Source organism: Malania oleifera, chromosome 7, assembly GCF_029873635.1.
Source record: "Malania oleifera isolate guangnan ecotype guangnan chromosome 7, ASM2987363v1, whole genome shotgun sequence".
Classification (NCBI taxonomy): domain Eukaryota; kingdom Viridiplantae; phylum Streptophyta; class Magnoliopsida; order Santalales; family Ximeniaceae; genus Malania; species Malania oleifera.
The window spans coordinates 6,333,187-6,356,746 of record NC_080423.1 but is presented as its reverse complement, the minus strand read 5'-3'; the positions used below and the strand labels follow the sequence as shown (position 1 = coordinate 6,356,746).

At 34.9% G+C, this 23,560-nt stretch overlaps 1 protein-coding gene across 1 annotated transcript; it reads right to left on the bottom strand.

Moving 5' to 3' along the window:
* Window positions 1-1,751: 1,751 nt before the first annotated feature.
* LOC131159583 (ABC transporter G family member 1-like) lies at window positions 1,752-20,968 on the bottom strand. The gene is made up of 8 exons (XM_058114606.1): window positions 20,384-20,968; window positions 6,395-6,474; window positions 3,597-4,064; window positions 3,377-3,463; window positions 3,152-3,277; window positions 2,844-3,038; window positions 2,659-2,745; window positions 1,752-2,574 (listed from the first exon to the last, which is right to left on the bottom strand). The coding sequence occupies exons 1-8, from the start codon at window positions 20,934-20,936 to the stop codon at window positions 1,945-1,947; spliced, it is 2,226 nt and encodes a 741-aa protein (XP_057970589.1). The 5' UTR covers window positions 20,937-20,968; the 3' UTR covers window positions 1,752-1,944.
* Window positions 20,969-23,560: the final 2,592 nt, after the last annotated feature.

The window sequence follows — 23,560 nt, the reverse complement described above, 5'->3', positions numbered from 1 at the left end:
GGAATATAATTGATGAAATACCGATACCGCATAATGATTGCGGGTATGTGGTGGTAAACCCTGTTGGATGGTTATGATATCCAGCACGGTACCGTTGCGAGTGGTGTTAGTGCAACCACACGGACTCTTGGAGCGTGTGGCGTGATAGTCGACTGTGCCATTGTGTAGGGTTGTTGGGCCCCCTGAGTCCAGATCAGGGTATTAGGCCGGCCAGTCGTACTACAGACGCGATATGTGATATGATATTTGATTTAACCGGGTCGGCCAACTGCGATTAGATCCAACCTTCGGGCCGCACAACCTTGACCATGGGGGAAAGCATGACGTGTATAGAAAGATCCTCAGGGTGGCCATGAGTTACAAACGCGATGTTGGTATTTGATACCGAGGATACTCATGAGCCGGAAAGTAAAGTGAAAATGAAAAGTGAAAGAATGATTAAATTGACAAAAATAAGAAATGAAAGAAAGAATGGAAATTGAGAAATAAAGAATGATAAAATTGAGAAATGAAATAGTGTGAGTTAATAATATAAATAATTAAGGCGAAGTGAAACTCTCTGCCTGAGGGCTTATTGAGTAAGGTGAGTGCCCTGATGGGTATCATATGTGGCCATACCCGGCTAAATAACATGTTAGGGAAGAGGGAAGCTACCTGTAGGGCGGGTAATCTTTCCTATTCTCAGGAACTTCACGGGTAAATATGTGTTGGAAATCATTGAATTTGATAAATAATTTTAAAGCTTATAAAAGCTTGTGTTGTATATCTATATGATTATGTGTATGTGAATATCAGTGTATTTTCTCAGATGAAATGGTGATTTGAAAAGTAAAGTGTATTATAATTGTACTCATTTGGCCACACACTGTAAATAATTTTTTCTTTCTTACTGAGATGTGTCTCACCCAATTTATCTAAATTTTTCAGGGAACAGAGACCGGCCGAGTGATAGAGCTCCATGATAGTAGGGAGCTAAGACCCTGATACACAGGGTGAGTTTTTGGATTAGGGGAGATGTAATTCCCCTAGAGTTGAATAATAATTTTTAGTATGGGAAGGTAGTGTGAATATTTGTATGTATGTTGATACTCTGGGTATTGTATTCTGACTGATATGTGTATATTGTCTTCCGCTGTTAGGTTAAATATAATAAAATACTTTTTACCCGGTACCCAATGCGGGTCGGGTTGTATAAATGGTAGTAGGATTATTGACGTGACCGATTTGTGGATGTTGTGGATTTATGACGTGATTATTTATTTATTATTAAAAAAAAAATTGTACGAAAATCGGGGCGTCACATAATCTTTGTGAAAAATTTCGTAAGGAGGTAAAGTTCTAGGTTGCTACACATACTAAACTCTCTAAACATCAACTAGCTTGTATAAGGTTGCCACTATATGCTCTTATTTTCATCATCATGTTAATTGTTGCTTCATCTCAACGCCCACAATTATGTTGTTGTATTTATTTCAAAGGTTTAAACATCCTTTCATGATATGTTCTTTATTGTTCTAATGTGATACCTTAGTAATGAAATGAGTTTATAAGCATTGAAAATTTTATTTGTAGGGCGTTAAGTTTTGTTCAAATGAGAAACAAGCTTATAATTGATTTTGCTGTTTCTTTGTAATGAGATTGAACTAAAAATTTGTTATTTCTAGTTTTTGTTGCTTCATGCCCACTAACATTGGGGAAGAAATAGTTATTTCTTTTACCTTGATTGTACTAACAACTTTATTTCAACTTCATATTCAATAATTAAAGAAAAAATTTGATTTTTTAGCTATCGTTCCTTATATTCTAGGAAATTATAGCTTCGTCGTGAGGGACAAAACAAATAAATAAATAAATAAAGGTCTACTTTGCACAAATATTGGGACACTTTTTTTCCTCCCTGCATGTAGAAGTATGGGAAGAGGGGTTCCCTATGATTTGATTCAATCACTTGGAGTGAACAACCCCAACAACTTTGATAATGGGCTTAACCTTCTCTACTGTTTTTATAATTCCTAAGAACATCAAACGATAAAGAACCACCATCCCTAGCAATATTGTCATGTCTATCCATTTAGAGTAACCCATCTCAACTTGCCAAACATTTCTCAAGATTTCTTCACCAGTGATGGTTGGAGACGCGCCTGCCTGATCATTAGGAAATGTCAGGCCTTCAAACTCATTTTTATAGAAGCCTTGATTCGCATACTTATGGAAGGAAACATAGTACATTGGGAATCTCCAAAAAAGCTTTGGAAGATCGTCTGGCAATCGAAAGAAGCCACCATTCAGCATCATCACGCCTTGAATTCCAGCACCTATTATAATGCCCATGAGGAAATCTGGTACTACGCTTGCAACGATCATCATTAGGCTCTCAACCAGCATCATGCACACAAAAAGTAGCAGAACAAAGAACACGAAGTGTTCCAACCCTTTCTGAAGCCCGACAAGGTAATAAGCTATTGCCCCGGGAATCAGAGAAATGATAAGCAAGTAAGGTATGGATGAAAGTGTGTTGCCGACAGCGAATGCGCTGACGCCATAATGCCCATTTAATCTTTCTCGGCTGAAGATCTATTAGAAGAAGAAAAAAATTGAAACACATCAATAAATTCTAACATATCAATGAATGAAGATCAAGTTAGAAAATACACTAACCTTCATATCCTCCACAAAAGAAGGGAATCCTCCAATTGCCATGAAAGTCAAGAATGCCGCAGCAAACATAAGCATTGAGCCTCTAGCCTACAAAATTGTAAGATAGTTGACAATGCATTATATATATTTAACTTGCATTTGTTGTACTAGTAATTGGCTAATAATTTTTATTTCCATCATCTAACCTGAATTGAACCAAAATTCGATCCAATGTCATAGAAGATTGTCCCTACACATAAACACAACGCAATATAGATTGCAAGGCGAAGCCAATAATAACCCAGATCGCGATACATGTTTACAAATGATCTTCTTGTGAGAACAAGACATTGGGTAAAGAAGTTGGCTTGGGCTACTTTCTTCTCCAATGCTCCTCCTTTCTACAAAGGAAAAAATAAAATAAAATAAAGCAGAAAAAAATATTGTTAGACTATGTTTTCTTTCTACATATATGACACATTTGGACTATTAATTGGAGTTATAATTTTTGCACCTGTTGGCTTATTTCATATACTCGTTGTTCGACTTGCTTGCAAGTGTCAGATGACGAGAATGACTTTACCAAAATGTTAATGGCTTCCGTTGTGCTCATTCGGCCACCAAGCCCTTGTTCAATGTCCTATTGCAAACAACTATTAGTTTAGTGGAGTTTGATAAACTGCCTATACCCATTCATTTATGAAGGTAAAAGAATTTTTGAAGGAAGATTTCATCATACCGTGTCAAAATCCTTGTTGATTGTTTTAAGGTAGTGATCTGATGGACTTCTAAGAGTTGGACATGGGAAGCCATTGGAAGCAAAAAACTGCATTAAAATTTAACATATACCACTTTTAATCAGTGCAAAGTTGATTATAATAGCATGAATTTAGAAATTTCCCCTATGATTAGCAAAAACTCATCGAAATGGTAGGCTATTCCCAGAGAGATCATATTACCTCTTTTGCGAATGAAGTTCGACCAAAATAGACTGTTTTTCCGGAGGAAAGAAGGCAAAGACTATGGAATAGCTCAAAAACTTCACTGCTAGGCTGATGGATAGAAGCAATTATAGTCCTTCCATCAGCTTGTTGAGCAATTTTGAGGATGCAGTTCATCACATGGTAAGATGCTGCACTGTCTAGTCCACTTGTTGGTTCATCTAAGAATAGAAGCTTTGGGCGAGTCAGGATCTCAATACAAATGCTGACCCTCCTCTTTTGTCCATTGCTAAGGCCTTTTGAGCTCCACCCTCCTATTCTTGTGTCCATGGAATCCTCCAAACCCATCTCCTTTATAGTCATCTCAGCTCGTTGTTGCTTCTCATATCTTGACATGGAATTTGGTAGTTGGAGCTGTGCCGAGTAGTTTACAGCTTCTCTTACTGTTAGTGTTGTCATTAGAGTATCATCTTGAGTCACATAGGCCTAATTATGGACGCACAAAAAAATGATCAAGATTAAGAATTGAGAGTGTTAATTAATCATGTGAATTCGTACTGCCACTATTTTTCTTTCTTAATGTAATTCGAAATGTTATGCCATATCAGAATGTAAATATTTCCGTTTTCTTTAATTAAACCTATTAGGTTTAACTTTTTTTTTTTTGGGTGTTGATCTTTAAGGTGTCATGATTTTTTACTACCATTTTGGAAAAGTAAGAACTAACTATAGTGCCAAAATACTAAGAAAAAAAAAAACAACGAAATCTTTCAATTTCTTATTTTACTATGTTCAACTCTATGTATTCCTCTATCCCAGAATTCTATGAGGATGGTGAGTCATAAATCAAAAAAATAGTTCCTGTCAATGAATGAAGAAACAAAACTTCTTGGCTCATGTTATTTTGACACAAATCTTTTTTTTGTTTTCGAAGATAAAAATACTTCAAAATAAAGAAGGTAACGATCTCTTCCGTTTTGAAAAACCTTATCCCCTATCCTTTATTTGAAATGGGGTAACCAAGTTATTATTTCTTTGTGGAGGGTCTGATGGGCGTGCATCTATGAGGAATTGAACTGGATCAATTGGATTTGGTATTTGAACCTAAATTCTTTGACTCCTTGATACTCAATGTAGTTGACCTATGCTTGTTTGAACAACATCCGTTAATCTTGTCCAAAACAAAATATTTTTTCTTGGCAAGTGTAATCCGTTGGAGAGTTGGTTTGAATGCCTTAACTATAGGAGAATATTTTCTAGATAATGACCTTATTGTTCCGATGGAGAGAAGAACCTATGATTTGCTTTTCAAGAAATTAAATAATGCCTTAAAAGATCATTTTATTATTCTTAATAGAAATAAGAACTTTCTACACTTGAAAAGTAGTTTGATTTTTTGTTTTTTTTAGTAAAAAATAAAATTTCCAAATGGCCGATTTGAAGGATAACTAATACTACAAAATTAAGGGTCTATTTGGTATCATTGTTGTTTTCTGTTTTCTATTTCTATTTATGCACAATTAAGAAATAAATTATAAAAACACATTGGTTTATGTTGCTAGTTTTCTGTTACTGTTGTTGATTTTCATTTGTTTTCAAAAACTGAAAATCAAAATTTATGTTTTAGTTGTTTTGGCAACATGTTTTAAAAAAATTTTATATTCAGAAATATTTTTTTGATTAAATAATTCATTTTACACATATTTTTTAATTAATAAAAAATCATCATATGAATTTAAATATAATTAAAATAAATGTGTAAATTTCAAAAAATAAAAATATTAAAGGCCAATTATAAAATATTTTTACTTTTCATGTAATCTAAGATTGACTTTGTAAAGTAAAAAGTAAAAATTGAATATAACAATTAAGTAAAATACTTATAATAATTTTTATTTTTATATAGTAATTTTCAATTTGTATTATTTTGCACATTTATTATTTAAATCATATTTTTATAGTATTATTTATTTAAAGAAGAAAATGAGTATTTTTTTAATTAAAATTTTAATTTATTTTATCTTTACAAATATTAACTGACACCTATATAGTCCATGCCTTATTTTCCCGCAAAAGTTATCGTAAACACATAAATTACAACTATAAGTTAAAGGAACGATATTTTTAAAGTTAGCAAGCATGAGTACTTTATCCATCCATCCAAACAAGATAAATTCTTTTCTAATCACGTACTAAGATATCTATGAAGATATAAATGTGATTCTATATATAATTTACCACTGAGTAGGATCACTTAGTGTCCATTTAGCTGTGAAAATATTATTTTTGTTTTTAATTTTATTCTTTTTCAAAAAATTATAGAAGCTTTAGCTTATTTTTTATATAAATTTGAAAAAATTGGGAAACAAGGTGATATTTTGTAATTATTTCATTAGAAAATAACACTATTTAATGTTATTTATTTATTTCATATAAATGTTGTAAAAATAAAAAATTAAAAACTAAAATAGAAAATAAAAAGTGTTTTTCAAAATTAAATGGACCCTCTAGATGCTAACTAGTTCAATAAAAATATGTTGATAGATCAACAATGCTATAAAAAAAAAATCTCGGCCAAGTTAGTTTAAGTGGTAAGAACGACTTGTGATTTTGGTGACCCCAAGGTCACGGATTCGATTGCCCCTTGAGGTATTATGCTGGTAAATTACTAGGGGTACGTTAATAGGCGAACAACTTTCATCCCTCCAGTTTGGTATCGCACCATAGTATCCAAAGTAGCGTAATTATGACTAGAGTCTAGAGTTATTAAAAAAAAAAAACAATGTTGTGCTTCACTTTGTTAAACTATTTCTCACCGAAGCTCCGAAAGCTAGTGTTCGCTTGTGGCCATTGATTAGGATCCTTCCATTCTGCATTGTGCTTGAACTTAACCTACCTGCAGTTTAGATGTTAGTAGGCTTTCATGTTTTAATCTTGTGACAATCAATCTAAGAATTTAAGCATATATAAGTGCATGAGAAGAATTCTTTTTTCTTAATAGCCATGCATAAGAAATTACCATGGTGGCTACAAGCTTATTTATTTATTCAAACTAAACTACTCTCTCTTATTACATTGTTATCATTGAGAGGTGTGGCGAAGGCTACCAAAACAAGAAATGAAAAACAAAACACAACACATATATATATATATATATATATATATATATATATCTTATGTTTGGATAAAGTGTATTAAAATTTATCTAGATCTATCCAAATCCGAAATTCATGTTTCTCAAAGTGCAGTGACTAAGATCTTTTTTCAAACTTGCTTCGTTAATTTGCTCACTAAGACGCATCTGGATGTTGATATGTTGATTGGAATATTACTTTTTTAATTAACCACTATCATTGAATATTGGGAAGAAATTTAATATATTTAAATTTATGGATTATTTTTACCCTTGTGTTTTAAAATATTTTGATTGATCCTATACATTCCATCATGCCATGGATTGTAGTTTACTAGCTATTTAAATGACATACTATTTATTAGATTACCACTTTACCTAAAAGTTTAAGTTATTTGGTTGTGGGTCAAGATGCTAGGATCCTGTGAGCAACTAGAAAAATATGACACCAGAAATTTAATGCGGTTAGGTCAAGATCGACCTACGTCCACGGAGCACACCACAAATTCACTATTCGCCGAAAAAATACAACTCTCTCTTCCTCTCACTTTTTTCCTCCTCTCTTTCTTCTCTCTGCTCTCTGAGCTTCAATTGTACTTCTCTTAACTCCACAACTCCTCTATTTATAGGGCTTTGGAATCAATTACAAATTTAATACAATAAATTACAAATGGAAGTTTCATCCATCAAGATAAAATCAAGATAAATGGAGATAAATGCAAATCGCGTTTCCAACTCAGACTCCAGCCATGTCTCCTGCTCCAGCTACAATAATCTCCTACTTGGAGACGGAGACACCTACTCAACTAGTATCATGAATAAATGATGTGCTCAAAATATGTCTTCAGGCATGAAGACCAACTGAAATTGAACACAACTTTAGCTTCTCCGTAGTTACTAGCTTCATGTCTGCTCGATCCTAGCGGACTAATATAATGACTATCAGCTTCACAACTGGTGCAAAGATGCCGGTGTAGTCAATCCATTCCTTCTGTTCGAAGCCTTTGACTACCAACCGACGCTTCTACCTTCTGGAGCCGTCATGGTCCTCTTTGATTCTGTACACTCACTTGTTGTGAAGGGCCTTCTTACCTTTGGGCAACTCAGCTAGTTCTCACGTTCTGTAGAAGGTGAGAGACTTCATTTCATCCTTTATCGTAAGCTCCCACTTGCTCGTATCTACTACCTGACATGCTTCATCATAGCATTCGGGCTCTCCTCCATCCGTAGGAAGTAAGTAATCAATATACCTTCTGTTTGGTATGTGCTGCTGAGAAGATCTCCTAAGTTCTAGTGCTGGAGTAAGAGGTGGTGGTGCAATAATTTGCTCCACATGTTCCTCTGCCTAAGGAATATTGGTATTTTGCTAAGGATTCTCGGTGTTCTGCTGACGTGTCTTTATACCTTCTAAAACATCATCCACATCTACAAAGGTCGTTTCAGACTCTGTAGATTCTGTTGTGTGTCTATCTTTGTACATCACTTTTTTCATCAAAAATCACATCTCTGCTTCTGATCACCTTTTTTTTTATCATCCCAAATACGATATCCATATTCTCCACCATAACCGATGAAAGTGCATTTCCGGGATTTCGGATCCAGCTTATTTTTGACATGATCATTGATATGTACATATGCAACACAACCAAAAACTTTTAAATGTGAAAGTATTACCTCTTTGTTACTCCAAACTTCTTCTAATAGACTATAGTCCAATGGTACTGATGGACTTTTGTTAATCAAATAAGCTGTTGTGTTGACTGCTTCTGCCTAAAACATCTTTGGCAAGTCTGACTGCATACGCATGCTTCTGGCTTTTTCTGTCAACGTTTTGTTCATCCGCTCGGCTACGCCGTTGTATTGAGGCGTACCTGGTATAGTTCTTTCCATTCTGATACCATGCTCATAGCAGAATTTCTTAAACTCGGTGTCAACATACTCACCACCGTTATCTGTTCTCAGCTTCTTGATTTTCAAACCAGTTTCATTTTCTACCATCGCTTTCCAAATTTTAAAAGCATAAAAAACATTAGATTTATACTTTTGGAAGTAAACCCATACCTTCCTTGAATGATCATCGATAAACGTGATGAAGTAATGCTTTCCACCTGTAGACGAAACGGTTGTTGGTCCCCATACATCTAAATGGACTAGCTCAAGTCTCTCCTTCTTTGGGGTACTGATGTTTGTCTGGAAACTGACTCTTTTTTGTTTCCCAAATATGCAATCCTCACATGTGTCATTCTTCATCGACTGTAAATCACTTAACTTACCTTTTGAGTGCATTACCCTGAGTCCCTTCTTACTCAAGTGTCCGAGTCGTTGACATCATAAGTTGCTATCATCATTTCTTGTAGCAACTGTAATAGACATACATGCATCAGGAGTTACATAAAGAGTACCACTTTTCTTACCTCGAGCAATTGTCAATGCACCCTTCGAAATCTTCCATTCATCACCAATGAAAGATGTGTTATATCCTTCATCTGCCAATTGACCGACTGAGATTAAATTCTTCCTCAGGTCTGGAATATACTTGACATCTCTTAGTTTCCATACTAACCCATTCATTTTGATCTTTACTGTCCCCTTGCCGGTAATGTCACAAGGTTGATCATTGCCCAGATATACTTTATCAAAATTACCTGATATATACTCCTCGAGGCAATCTCTGCTGCAAGTGGCATGGAATGAAGCTCCAAAGTCTAACACCCAAGACTCCATTTTGCTCTCCAAAGCGCAGATCAACAAATCATCATTTTCAAAGCAACATGGCTTCTGTCTTTTCCCTCGTCTTGTATTCTTTCTTCTAACTTCTGCACTGGTTCTTGTATTGACCAGTTTTTCCATAGTTCCAGCACTCAATAATTTTTGTGCTTTGGGAACTTGTGTCCTGAGAACCTCTAAGATTTCTGGATTTAGACCGCCTGAGCCTAGATCTATCACGGTTGTTTGATCGTCCATGCCTGCTTCCTTTGCCTCGACTCTCCATGTTCAAGGCTAAACTCAAAGTGGAGCCATGGTTTTACTGCATTCTGATTTCCTCAATTAAAATCATATTGATGACCTCATTGTATACAAGCTTTGATTTTCCTACAGAGCTACTGATGGCAGTAACAACACCATTCCAACTTTCGGGCAACTGACTGTGAATCAGTATGGCACGAATCTCGTTATCAAATGTTATCCCGACTGAGGCGATGTAATGACCCTAAGAATAATGGAAATTAAATAATAATAAATAGGGAGAAAGGGAAATAAAAGGGGGCTCAGCAAGTCTTCGTGTTCGTCGACGGCGCAACATATTATGTTCGTCGACGAGGGTGCTCTTCGTCGACGAGAAAATATTGAGAGGGGGTTTTAGGTGATTTTGAATTTCGTCGACAAGAAAATAACGAGAGAGGGTTTTGAGTGATTTTGAATTTCATCGACGAGGAGAGAGTTCATCGACGAGTTGTCTTCTTGACCTCGTTGATAAGGTGACGTGGCTCATTGACGAAGGCTAGTGTATAATGGGTAAAACTTCATTTTTTGGCCGAAATTTCAGCACAGGAACCCCTTTCTCTCTCCTCTTCGGCTCCCACCCCTTCTCTCTCTTAATTTTTGGGTCCGTTTTTCATCGAATCGACGATCCGAAGCCACCATGACACTCCTAAGAAAGTTCTCTATATATTTACTGGAGTAGATCGTTGGTGGGGCTAGTTCGAAATCCATCCCAAATTCAGGGTAAGACTTTCTACTTAATATTTGACTTCTTGATAGTTGTAGAAAACATAGTACGCATAGAAATACTGAAGTTTAGTTTTGGGAAATGTCATTTCAGGGTGTTGAACGGGAAACCCTGCAGGTGCGGGACTGTTTATTTTAGGGGCTTCTCAGGAATCAAATAAGGGGATAAACTAAGCTAGTTATTTTATGAAAATGTATGTATGTTATTACAACATCTGATTTTAGAAATATATATATCTATATATATATTTATATATGCTTTATGTTTGGGAAATACTGCTGTAAAAGATGATATGTTTAAATATGTATAAAACCTGTTTCGTGTGGCATGAGTAGAATTTATAATGAAATACTGTTTTTCTGGGAATATGATAGTGATTTGGATTTTTATAATAAAACTGGCGTACAGGTCGAGAATTTTTACATGTATTGTCGGCGTACGGGTCATGCTATGGAAATGATTTACCAGTGTACGTGCCGTGATATGGATATGATTTGCTGGTGTACGGGCCGTGCTATGGATATGATTTGTCGGCGTACGGCCGTGCTATGGATATGTTTTACTGATATACGTGCCAAGCTATGTGTATGATTTGCTGGCGTACAAACCGAGCTATGGATATGTTTTGTCGGCGTACGGGCCGAGCTATGGTAAAATGTGAAATACCGGTGTACAGGCCGATGATTTTCATGATATACGTATATATGCAAAACGATATGATGATATTGATTTGATAATTAATGGTATGAAATATCCATGTATCACAGTTTCATTATATGTTATATGTTATAAGAACCTGGCTGGCTTGGTTTAGGCTAGCACTTGCATGGTATCGCTACTGTGTGTTTGTGATCATCACGATATTGTGTTAACACTGCTGTACGAAGTAGCGTGAGGACAGATAGTCGATGTGGTTTTAAGAAGTGTGAGCACCTCTAGTGTACGAACCAGGTCTGGCAGACCCATCGGACTTACATACTGTACATTTGACTTGACAGTGGTCGGCCAACCATTGTCAGGTCCCGCCTTCGGGCCACGCAACCCTGTCATGTGGGGGTAATACATGACAACAGCCAACTAACCTATTAGGGTTGCTTTCGTATTATATTTATATGAGATGAATTATGCTTATGAAAATCATGTATGTTCTGTCATGATATGAGAATATATGTTTCCCAGATATGATACAAACAGTTATACTGATATGTTTATGTATGATTTTATATAGAACACGGAAATACTCATGTTGCCACACATTAATATTAGTTTATTTTCCCTTATTGAGAGGTGTCCCACCCCGAACTATATAAACATTTCAAGAGCCCCTGAAAGGAGAGCAGATAAAGCTCCGCTGAGATAGTACTGTTGATCTACCCTCTTTGAAGGGTAATTTTGGTGGGGATAGATGGATTTTGTTGGAAATGTCCCTAGGACTTTCTTTTTGGGATGTATATACCTAAATACAATGGATGTAGTAACTCTGGTATTGAGATGGATGGTTTTGTGTTTATGATATTATGATTTTATGTTTCCTACTGTTTAGGCTTCCGTTTTGTGTGTCTGTTATATCCCTGATACCCACGGGTTCAGGTTGATTATGACCTACTAGATTTGATATGTTGATATTGTATATTATTATTTAAAAGGAAAAAAATATATGGAAAATAAGTAGGTCGTTACAGGCGAGTTGATCCGACAACTCGTTGAAATTATTCAAATGCCTACTAAAACTTTCACCTGTAGACATGCTCATAGTAAATAGTCTTTTCATGAGATGTACCTTATTTGCGGCTGAAGGTTGCTTGTACATATTAGTGAGCACATCTATAAGAGACTTGGTGAATGATATATGATTGATATTGAATATCATAGACTTTGACAACATCATTCTGATGGCTCCGAGAGCTTTTCGATCAAGCAACTCACACTCGTCCTCGTTCATAGATGTTGGCTTACCCTTCAATAGTAAGTGCAATTTCTTTTCAAACAAATAATCTTCTATTTGCATATTCTAGAAACCGAAATTGTTGCCATTGAACATTTCAATTTTTGAGCTCTTTTTGTTTGACATCTCGATTCGCTAATCTAAAGATGGAATTAGCTCAAATGGATAGCACAGTTGGATTCGGAACGGTCAAAAACCTTAGAAATGGTTCAAATCGTTCGAAAAATGGACCCAAAATGACTCCGAAAAGCTCAGTCAAAGTTAAGGTCAAACTGGTCAACTATGCTGATGTGGCAGTGGGGTCCACTTGCTATGTGGCACTGTGGGGCCCACCAGCTGACGTGGCAGCTAACTTAGCGCCTCTGAAGTAGCCGGGTTCTAAGGCAACAGATTAGATTTGAGTCGGGGACCGGGTCTCGGGTTGATTCGGTTTGAGTGAGTCACCGGTTCGGATCGCCAGGTTAGAGTCAGGTTTCCGGGTAGGGCTAAGGTGGACCGGGCGAGGAAGACGCATGGTAACGCATGGGGCGCATGAGTAGCAGGTCATCGGCGCGTGATCGGCGCGTGGCCAGGTGTCTTGCTTCGGCGAGGCGCGTGAGGGCACATGTAGCTTCGTTTAAGCTCCTTTCGAGCTCCAAATTGCATGGTTAACTTCGTCTCGGCGATCCGAATGTGATGGTGGCCTCAAAACTCAGTTTCGAGCCACTGGACAGAGCTTTGATTTCAGTGTACCACTCCGATCTGACTTTTCTACTCCAACTGGCCTTTGATACCACTTGTTAGGACCCTGTGAGCAACTAGAAAAATATGATACCATAAATTTAACGTGGTTCGGTCAATATCGACCTACGTCCACGGAGCACACCACAAATTTACTATTCGCCGGAAAAATACAACTCTTTCTTCCTCTCACTCTCTTGCTCCTCTCTTTTGTCTCTCTGCTCTCTGAGCTTCTCTTGTACTTCTCTCAACTCCACAGCTCCTCTATTTATAGGGCTTTAGAATCAATTACAAATTTAATACAATAAATTACAAATGGAAGTTTCATCCATCAAGATAAAATCAAGATAAATGGAGGTAATACAAACCGCGTTTCCAACTCAGACTCCAGCTATGTCTCTTGACTCCAGCTACAACACAACAATGTATATCAAGTTTTAACACTCCCCCGCACGTGCACTCCAATAGTACGTGGAGAGATAAACACATGATAAATAATACACATAATAGAATACACAATTTTTTTAAATACCACAGAATAAATGTGGACAACGAGACTAGAAACCCAAGACTTCTTAGTAACCAGCTCTGTAATCATGTTAGATTATCACTTTATTTAAAAATTTAAGTTATTAGGTTGTGGGTCAACAATGTATATCAAACTTTAACAATATTTACATGCTTCATGTATCATGACAAAAGAATTAATAAATAGCAGGATTAAATTGAAATAAAAAAAAGGAAAGATAATTGAGAAAACCTTTTCATTTTCACTTGAATGGAAACGAATAATTTCTAATAAAAGCATTCAATTGTGGAGCTTTTTAGTTAGTTCAAATGGATTGAACATTGACTTGGTAGGTTTGTAGATTTTTGTGGTTTTTCTTTTCAATTATTTATTTTTGTGAATATAAATTTATACGACAATTGAATATTAGAAAAGTGGTCCATATTCAGAAAAGCCTTGTAAATTAAAGTGTCAATCCTTCATTATGTACTTCCACTTTCACTCATGGAAGGAGGAGATGACATCCAACATAAGATTCTTCTTGGGCTTTTCAAAACTGGAAGCTTCGATAATGTTTTAAGGGAAAAGATAACGAAAGTATTTTGGGTTGAAGGAGAACCTATTTTATTCAATAACACTACAAAGACTTTTTATTTGAAATAATATTTTGATATTTAAGTAGGGAAGAAAAAAAGGATAAATCTATTACCCTAATAGATTAGTCGAGTGAAGCGTTTGTTTGAAAGGTACTTTAAAAAGTACTTATAGCACTTATCACTTAAAAAAAATATTTTTACAAAAAAAAAGAAAAAAAGGTTGCATTTGAATCGTATTACAACAAATACGTATTGCAAAAAGTGTTTTTCTAGAACCATTTTTTTAAAGAATTATTTAAGTAAATTTTAAGAAGTAATTTAAGATACTTTTTTTCCACTTATAAGTGAAATTGTTCATAAGCAGGGTTAATTTTGTAAATATAAGAAAATTTAGTGGTTATTTTATAATTTTAAAGTACATTTAAAGATAATCATATATTATTTTTTATGTATTTTATAATATTAATTATTAATGAAACATAATTCAATTTTGGAATGAAGAAGAAGAACTGTCTATTAATTTAAATTAATATTAAAATTTAAAAATATTAATTTAATTAATAATATAACTTTAACATAAATTAATATGATAATCCAGAACCATTTTTTTAAAAGAATTATTTAAGTAAATTTTAAGAAGTAACTTAAGATAACTTTTTGGCCACTTATAAGTGAAATTGTTTAAAGGCATGGTCAATTTTGTAAATATAAGAAAATGTGGTAGCTATTTTATAATTTTAAAATACATTTGAATATAATCACATATTAATATTTGTTAGCCCTAGGAGCTAAGGGTTCTCATTCCAGTTTGTTTTGATGACAACAACTCATTAGTGGTTTTTAGGTTTACTAATATTTTTCCTCAAGTTCGAACAAGCAAAGAGCAACTGACCATCAACAAAGTTCCACAAATGGCACATCCGAAGCTCAACCTTCCAAACAAAGCATATATAAAACTCTACATTAATTGTATCTTTGATGGGTTGTGTGTGTGAGAGGTAGGATGTATGTTACAACTCTTGTGAATAGGTCAAGGGTATCTTGCAAGAGTTGAGCAAATTGCATATGCATATAGTTCACAAAAGGCTAAGACATGAAAACTGAGTTCACACATGCATATCGAGTCACTTAATTGCATAAGATGTCAAAATGACTTTCAAACATATTTTATCAAACTAAGACATCTTTTGATTGGTAAAAATTAATTCTGGACAAGATTGAATTTTAACTTGAACAAAAATCATTTTTGGACTTGTCCAAATTTGTTTAGGTCTCATTTTTTAAAGTAAAAATAGAGTGACTCGTTGACGAGAGCATTGGACTCAACGCCGAAGAAATCCCAAGACCACCTAAAAATCTCAGAGGTGACTCGTCAACGAATATAGAAATTCGTTGACGAATGTATATGGGTGGCTCATTGACGTATACAGGGGAATTGTCGATGAAAAGAAACCAAGACCTATCTGAATTTAGCAGAGAAGACTCATCGACGAACATAGGGGAATTGTTGACGAAGAGAAACCAAGACCTATCTGAATTCAACAGAGAAGTTGATGAACATAGGGGATTCGTCGACGGATGCATGTGTAAGACTCATCGACGAGGTTATGGAATTGTCGACGAGTGTCGGGTGGCAGAACGCATTTAATGCACAATAACGGCTAGTTTTCAAATTGTATTTTCTCCATTAATGCCCAACGACTCTTTAACGAACTACTCATCCCTTTGCCCTTTAATATGAGTCTTGTGCATTCATTTTACACTAGTTGAGCACTTGGTTGTTAAGCACATTGATTGAACATTCATTTCAAGGTTTTCCTATTTGCTCATACTCTCTTGCTCTTTACTTTTGTCTTACACACCATTTAAAAAGAGAGTAGCAGGAGGTTTAATTTGTATTATCAGCTCAAGAAGGACCACTTTGAAGTTACATTTAATTGTTTTGATTTGTTGTATTGAGGGGTTTTTTGTGAGCCTTTGTAAGGTGACTCTTTATGAGCATCTTGTTGTAGCTTTTGGTTAGCAACTGGGTTGTGTACCAAAGATTGTAAAGACTTCTCCATCTTGAAGGAGGATTGCTTAGTGCATTTGAGGAATCCTTGAGTTGGTCTCAAGGTGTGGACGTAGGCTTGGTGTCGAACTACATTAATATCATCGTGTTAAGCCTTTCTCATCATACCTCTTTTATGTTGATTGCTTGTTAGTATTTGCTTTGAATATAAATTGTCATATAATATTCTTGCATCTTGCCAAGATAATTTTATGATTATAGAAAGAGTCACATATCCACGAAAGACGTCTATTCATCCCCCTCTAGACGCACACCTGGGCTGACAATATTAATTATTAATGAAACATAGTTCAATTTTGGAATGAAGAAGAAGAACTATCTATTAATTTAAATTAATAATATAATTTTAACATAAATTAATATGATAACCATATGTTATAAATATAAATTAGGAACAAGATTATGATTAATCAAAAATAATATTATACTATTTTGCTTAATAAAAATATTTAAATATTAATAAAAAATAGCATTTAACATAACTATTAATTAAATTGTAAATTAAAAATTAATCATATATTATTTTATTATGCATTTTGACCCATTAATTATTAATAAAATATAATTAAATTCTAAAATGAATAAAAAGAACCATCTATAAATTTAAATTAATATTAAATTTTAATTTAATTATTAATATTATTTTCAACATAAATTAATATGATAATCATATGTTATAAATATACATCATTAACAAGATTATTGTCAATTAATAAATAATATTATATTATTTTAGTTAATAGAAAAATTAAAATATAAAATTAATATAATTATCAATTAAAATTTTAATTATAAAAATATTAATTTTTTTTATCAAACTTCAACGAGTTGCCGAAATGAATTTGGATTGGAGAGAAGATTACTATCAGTATTATTGAGCTTAAGATTTTGTTCCATGAAAAAGTAGGTATGACGAGTACTAAGATGACTGTTATATGAAATGTTAGGAGTTGATTAAGAAATATAGAGCAACTTTGAGGCTAAGAAATTATTTCAATTTGCCAATATCCTTCCATTTGAATTTCTAAGCCAACATGACTTTGAAAGTGTTAATATGGAGAGATCTTGCCATAGGAATCTCATCAACGTAAACCCATAAGAATCTCATCAACGTAAGCCAGTATCAGAATAAAAGACTGACCCGAGATCAAGAAATCCAAGCAATGATGCTACTGCGCCTGCAAGATGGCTGGAATTGCAAGCGCCAGAGCTGCACTGAGAGCTGCAAGACGCGACTGAAAACGGAGAGCAACAAGACGGCCGGAGCGGAGGCTGACGCTGGAACGGAGAACGACCAGTCGGTCGGGACTGCGTAGATGTGAGTCGGAGTAGCCCAAAGTCGAAGAGAGATCGCCGGCCTGAGAGAGAACGCCTGTTGAGAGAGAAGGAGCAACCCGAAGTCGGAATAAACTACAGCGAGCGCCGGCAACTGAAACCGCAAGAAAGCAGAGATCTGAGAGACGACGATGACCGAAGAACTGAACAGCCGAGGATGACGACGGAAACAACCGAACGAATCACCGAAAAAAACTAAAGAACGCCGGAGAAAAATTTGAGAGCTGATGAGACACGACTGTTGGGTGTGCGGCGGCAGCAAGGTACGATGGAAAGAAGAAAAAATCAAAGAGGACCAGAAAAAAAAAAAAAAAAAGACCAGAGAAGTCAGAACTGCAAGTCGGGTGAAAGAAAAAAAACAACCCAAAGGGAGCAGGGAGCAACGCTAGAACGGAATGAGCCAGAGAAGTAGGAAAAGATGATCGGAAAATAGAGACTGAAAAACAGCGAGCGCCAGAGACGAGAAATCGAAGAGCTGAGAGAGACGGCCGGAGAAGACAAACTGATGAGCCGGATATATGAGGGCCGCGACTGAGAGACAGCGGGCACCACAAACTGAGAGAGATGGGAATCCGTCAGAGGGCTGAACGACGGCCGATGACTGAGATACTGAGAACCGAGAGAGATGTCGGAAACGAAGCCAAGGGATATCGCCGGAAACGACGATAACTGAGAGGGAGAACTTGAGCGGATGGCGGCGGCGGCGGCAAAGAATTGAAAAATTGGAAAGTCTATTTTTTAAATGGAAAGTAGATATATTTCTCTAATAAAGGGTAAAAAAATTTAAGATGGGATTCCTTTGCATGAGCCTCTAGCTAGAAATCTCCTTTGAAGTGAGAACATTGGGCTGGATTATATATGTATCTTTCCAACTCTTTATTAAAGGGTTCTCATGTATCAACAAGTGTCATGGCCTCCTCTCTAGCTCTAGGCTAAAGGATGAGTTTGAGGAGGAGGGACCTCATGTCTCTTTAATGAATTCCTTAGCAATAAGAGATCCCCTTTCTTTTGCTCTTCACCTCTTCCTGCTAGAAGAAGCCCTTGAGATAGAATCCTAACATGATTCTAAAGTACCCTTCTAACTAGTTATAGCTATTTTGAAATATCCTTTTAATTTATTAAAATCATTTTTTAAATTAAATTTTAATATCTTTTGCCTCTAAATTATTTTTAAAAATAAAAATAAAAATTTATAGAAAAACATAATATAATGCATGTCCATAATTAGTTTTAATAATTTAAATTTAAATTAATTTTATAATTTTAAAAATAATTTAAATTTATTTTATAATTGCTAATGTATGTAAAAAAAAATATAACATGATACACATATTCATATATTTTCAACAATTTATATTTGAATTAATTCTATACTTTTAGTGTATATAAATAAAAATAAAAGTAAAGAAAATAGAAACTAATAATTTAGATTAATTTTATAATATAAAAGTATTAGGAACTAAATAAATGAATTGGACCAATTACGTGTAGAGAGGAGAAAGAGAAAAGTTAAAAACATAAAAAAAAAAATGTCTAGTGGAACCCTTCATATTGGTTTTTATATTTTTTTTGTTTAAACATTTTCCATGAAAAAGAGAGAGAAGTTTAAAAATTAAATAAAAAATTTTAACGTAGCCCCTGAGCTCCTTCCTCCTAACTTGCTTAAAGTAAAGAGAGAGAGAGAGAGAGAGAGAGAGGAGAGGGGCCAGGGAAAGAAAGGAGTTTAAAAAAATAAATTAAAAATTTAGTAGGGCCCATGGAAGCCCTTCTTATTAGCCAGAGACATAAAGACAAAAAAAAGAGATAGAAGACCCTTCAGCATATAGTCAGGTAGTAAGAATTTGTCCTTACAACAGTAGATCTGGGGTTCGAAATCTCCTGCTAGCACTGCATATCTGGATTTACCTCCTACATGTTGCTTGTGGGCACGATTGACATAGGCGTGAAATTATTCTGGTGCGTAAGCTCAGGACACCCGAAAAAATTATATGTGAAACTTGCCTTTCCATGTGGTACAACATATCTCTTCTATAATTTTTCCAAAAAGTGAGTGGAAAGAAAAAATAATGCTTCAGAATTCATATACACTTCAAACAATTTAGAAGTAAATATTAGTTCTCATATTTTTGCTTAACTGATAAAGGATCCAGTGCAACTAAACTATTCTCTTTCAATTAATGCAATTAGATTTTAGGACAAAAGACACTTAGCCATAGAAATCTCTCCTGAATTTTTAAAAATGTCACAGTTCTCCCTTAAGGTTTCAAAAATATCAAACACCTCCCTTGATGTTTGCTAAAAAGATAAAAACTCTCTCTCTAAAAATCTATCTTTTTATAAAATATAAAGAGAGGATTGTATTTTTTGACAAACCTCATAAGAGGTCTTTGGAATTCTTAACGTTTCAGGAAAGTTTCTGAAATTTTTTAAACCAAAGGAGGCAACTATCAGGAAAAGTTAGTAGTCTTTTGTTATAAATTTTAAAATCAATCAAATAATAAAAATTAATTTATGCGTGAATACAAACAAACTAAAAATCTCTTTAGTCGCTTTATAATTTTAATATGTATTATGTATGAAGTTTGACCTAATCCTCCGTGTTCATACATCTAGTCATTAAAAGGGACATGTTTTGGTCTTCGTGCATGCATAAGTTGCGATTAAATAAGCCTAATATTCTCCAATATTTAACTTAAAAATTAATTAACACTATAATTATTTATTTTCAAATATATATATATATATATATGGTTAGACGTAAATTTACCTGATAGGGCATCGAGGAGAGTTGACTTGCCACAGCCGGAAGGGCCCATGACGGCCAGCACCTCGCCGGGCACGGCGTAGCCGGTGAGCCCCTCCAGGATGGGACGACGGCCGCCGCTGCTCCGATCCGGCACCGTCACCCACAGGTCTTTCCACGTCAAGAAAACAGCGCCACCGTCTGCATTTCGAAGCTTATCATGAAAAGAATCACCAAACCTTAAACTGAGCTGCACTGGTGCTAATGGCGCTTCAGTGTGGATTTCAGGATGAATAAGGTGTACTGGAGGTGGCGGTTGCTGCGGCGGCGGCAGCGGAGAAACAGAGGTAAATGGGAAGAGAGTTTTCATGCCAGAAGACACATTGTCATGACGACGACGACGACGATCGTCTTCTTCTTCTGATTTATCAGAACCCATAATGCTTTCCATCTCTAAGTCAGTATCATCATCATCGTCATCATCGCCATCTCTGGATCTCTGTTTTAGTTGTGGAGGTGATTTGGTGGGGCTTGGGCTGGGAGTCCATCTGGGCACGCGTACTAATGGAGAAGTCATTATCCTGAGTTTGGAAGAAAGACAAAAGAAAGATGGAAGAGCTTCAGAAGTGCTGGCTTCGATTCGTTCACCTAGAGAGCTTTGATGCTTAATTGTATATGTGGATGGTCGGCATTGCTTGGCTGTATATTATATTAATTTTCATATATTTAATTAGAGCCAACGACCATCCATTAAAGTCTGACATGATAACAGCGAAAAATGCTCAGTGATAATTTAAAGGATTCGAGGTTCGATAAATTTTTTTTTTTTTTTTTACAAAAATATGAGAAACTAGAGAGAAACAAAAAGAGGGTGTTGGTGTGTTTTAATATTATTATTATATTATGTTAGTGTATTTTAATATTGTTGTTTGTGTATTATAATATTATTATTATCTTAAAAAAAGAAAATGTAACTTGAATTGGATTATGATCATTCATTCATATATTAAAATTAATTATATGAATGTATCTTAAATCTAGGGTTGTGTTTATTTAATATATATATATAACTTATTTATTAATTACATGGAGAATGAAAGGTCATTTTGTACCTATAAATGGACTGTTGAGGCATTAGCACAATACATCAATCACACAAATCTCTTCTCTTTATTCTCATCAAATCATCATTCTTTTGAGTGCAAAGATTTTGACAAGCAAAGAAATGTGTTTTTATGTGAAACTTTGTATTCCTTTGTTTGTGTAGAATTGGAGAGAGTCATACAATTCAAATCGAACTGTTGTATCTTGGGGTAGACAAGTCTTAAGGAGTTCTACTGTACTGGTTTGTGGGCTAAGTTAATAAATTGCAGAGGGCTTGAATCTCCTTCAAAAGAACGAGATATCCGTACCTCAGCCTATTTGTGAATCGTGGTTATTTGTATTTTTTATTTGTCTTTAATTTTAATATTTTATTAATATTTTTATTTTATTAAATTTCCTAACAATTTAAAGGAGATTCAAAATATGGAGCCTATAGTTGAGAAACCGAATGAGAATGTTGGAGATCTCAACAAACCTTTTCGGTTTAATGGAGTCCACTTCATGAGATGGAAAGATATGTCTCTTGAAAACTTCAGAAGAGGTCATTCAAATTCTTAATGTTTCAGGAAAGTCTTTGAAATTTTTTAAACCTCAAATGAGACAATTTTTATTTCGGCAAGCTTGAGAGAAAGTTAGTTTCTTTTGTCCTAAATTTTAAAATCAATCAAATAAAAAAAATTAATTTATGTGTGAATACGAATAAACTAAAAATCTCTTTGTGCTAAACTTTATTAAATTCCTAACATTTATAATTTTAATATGTATTATGTATGACGTTTGACCTTATCCTCCACGTACATACAACTAGTCATTAAAAGGAACATGTTTTGAGTTTTTTTCCGATTTTTTATTATTTTACAATAATATATTAAATAATTTTCTATTCGGGAAAATATTTCTCCGAATGATGCTTACGTAATCTCACTGGACCAAGCGGTGAAATTTAAACGGTGAGAATGACTATTGAATGTCACGTGATGGGCGAATCTCGCTGGATGATTCAGCGAGATTTGCATGGGTTCCTCGACCGTTTGTCCCATGCATGCATTTGTTTATGTATGCTGTATATTTAATATGTGTATTAAATGAAGTCATTTTAGGGCCCTAGACACAAGGCTTTATCTATATATATACACTCTGCTCTCCACATTCATTTGTGTTGGCAGGTACCCATTACTGTGAATCAGCCTCAGTATTGAATAGTCATTAAAGTCCTTCACCCACACTGACCCAGTTATGCAGAAACTGCAAAAGTAAAAGCAATCTTTTGAGTTACAGCTACACTAGTAGTGATGGGACACAATTAAAGCTAGCTTTCTTAGACACTACTCTACTATCAGTGCCATCATTCAAGTGGGACATGCAACTACACCCTCTTATTTGGTTCATGAGAAACAAAGCAATAAGCAACCATACATTATTCTTCAGTACTAGCCGCCCCTTGTTCTTCATATCTCTCTCTCTCTCTCTCTCTCTCTAATAGCTTCACTATAATTCCAAGAGGGGGTGAATTGGTATTTTAAAATTTAATCCTTTAGGTCAATCCACCAGTAGCAGTATTACACAAGCCTAAGGTTGATCTAGTGCGTATAAAATAAATCAGTATATATATATATATATATATATATATATAATGGAAATTAAACTGCATAGGAGATTTAATTAAGCATGCACGAAAAAGTAGTAAATAGAGACAACACCAGAAATGTTATCAAGGTTTGGCAAACTGCCTACATCCCCGCCTTGGCTCACAAACACAAGGATTATAATGTATACTCACTTAACGGGTGGAGCGGCACCTAAATACAACCAGATCAATTAGCACAGGGCTGACCTCAACCTACACAACCAATCTTTCTGAGCTGGATCACTGCCCCCTCAGGCTACGCGTGGTATACAACAGTATTTCAATAGAAGATGCATACAAATAAAATGCTTCTGAATCAAGCAGATTGTACGAGTAATAATCAGAACACACCAATCATGTAAGAACAATAAACTCAATGGTGTAAATGTGTAATCAACACTCAGAATAGTGATTATCTCAAATCAAGCACAAAAGTGTATCTACAAGCAAATCTTTGAAACTAAGTAATG

Excerpts from the sequence above, each read along its gene's own strand:
- LOC131159583 (XM_058114606.1), bottom strand. The coding sequence starts at position 20,936 with ATGACTTCTCCATTAGTACGCGTGCCCAGATGGACTCCCAGCCCAAGC. Across the intron at positions 3,464-3,596 it reads GAACTTCATTCGCAAAAGAG|TTTTTTGCTTCCAATGGCTT; the intron begins GTAATATGATCT and ends ATTTTAATGCAG. Across the intron at positions 3,039-3,151 it reads TATATGAAATAAGCCAACAG|AAAGGAGGAGCATTGGAGAA; the intron begins GTGCAAAAATTA and ends TTTCCTTTGTAG.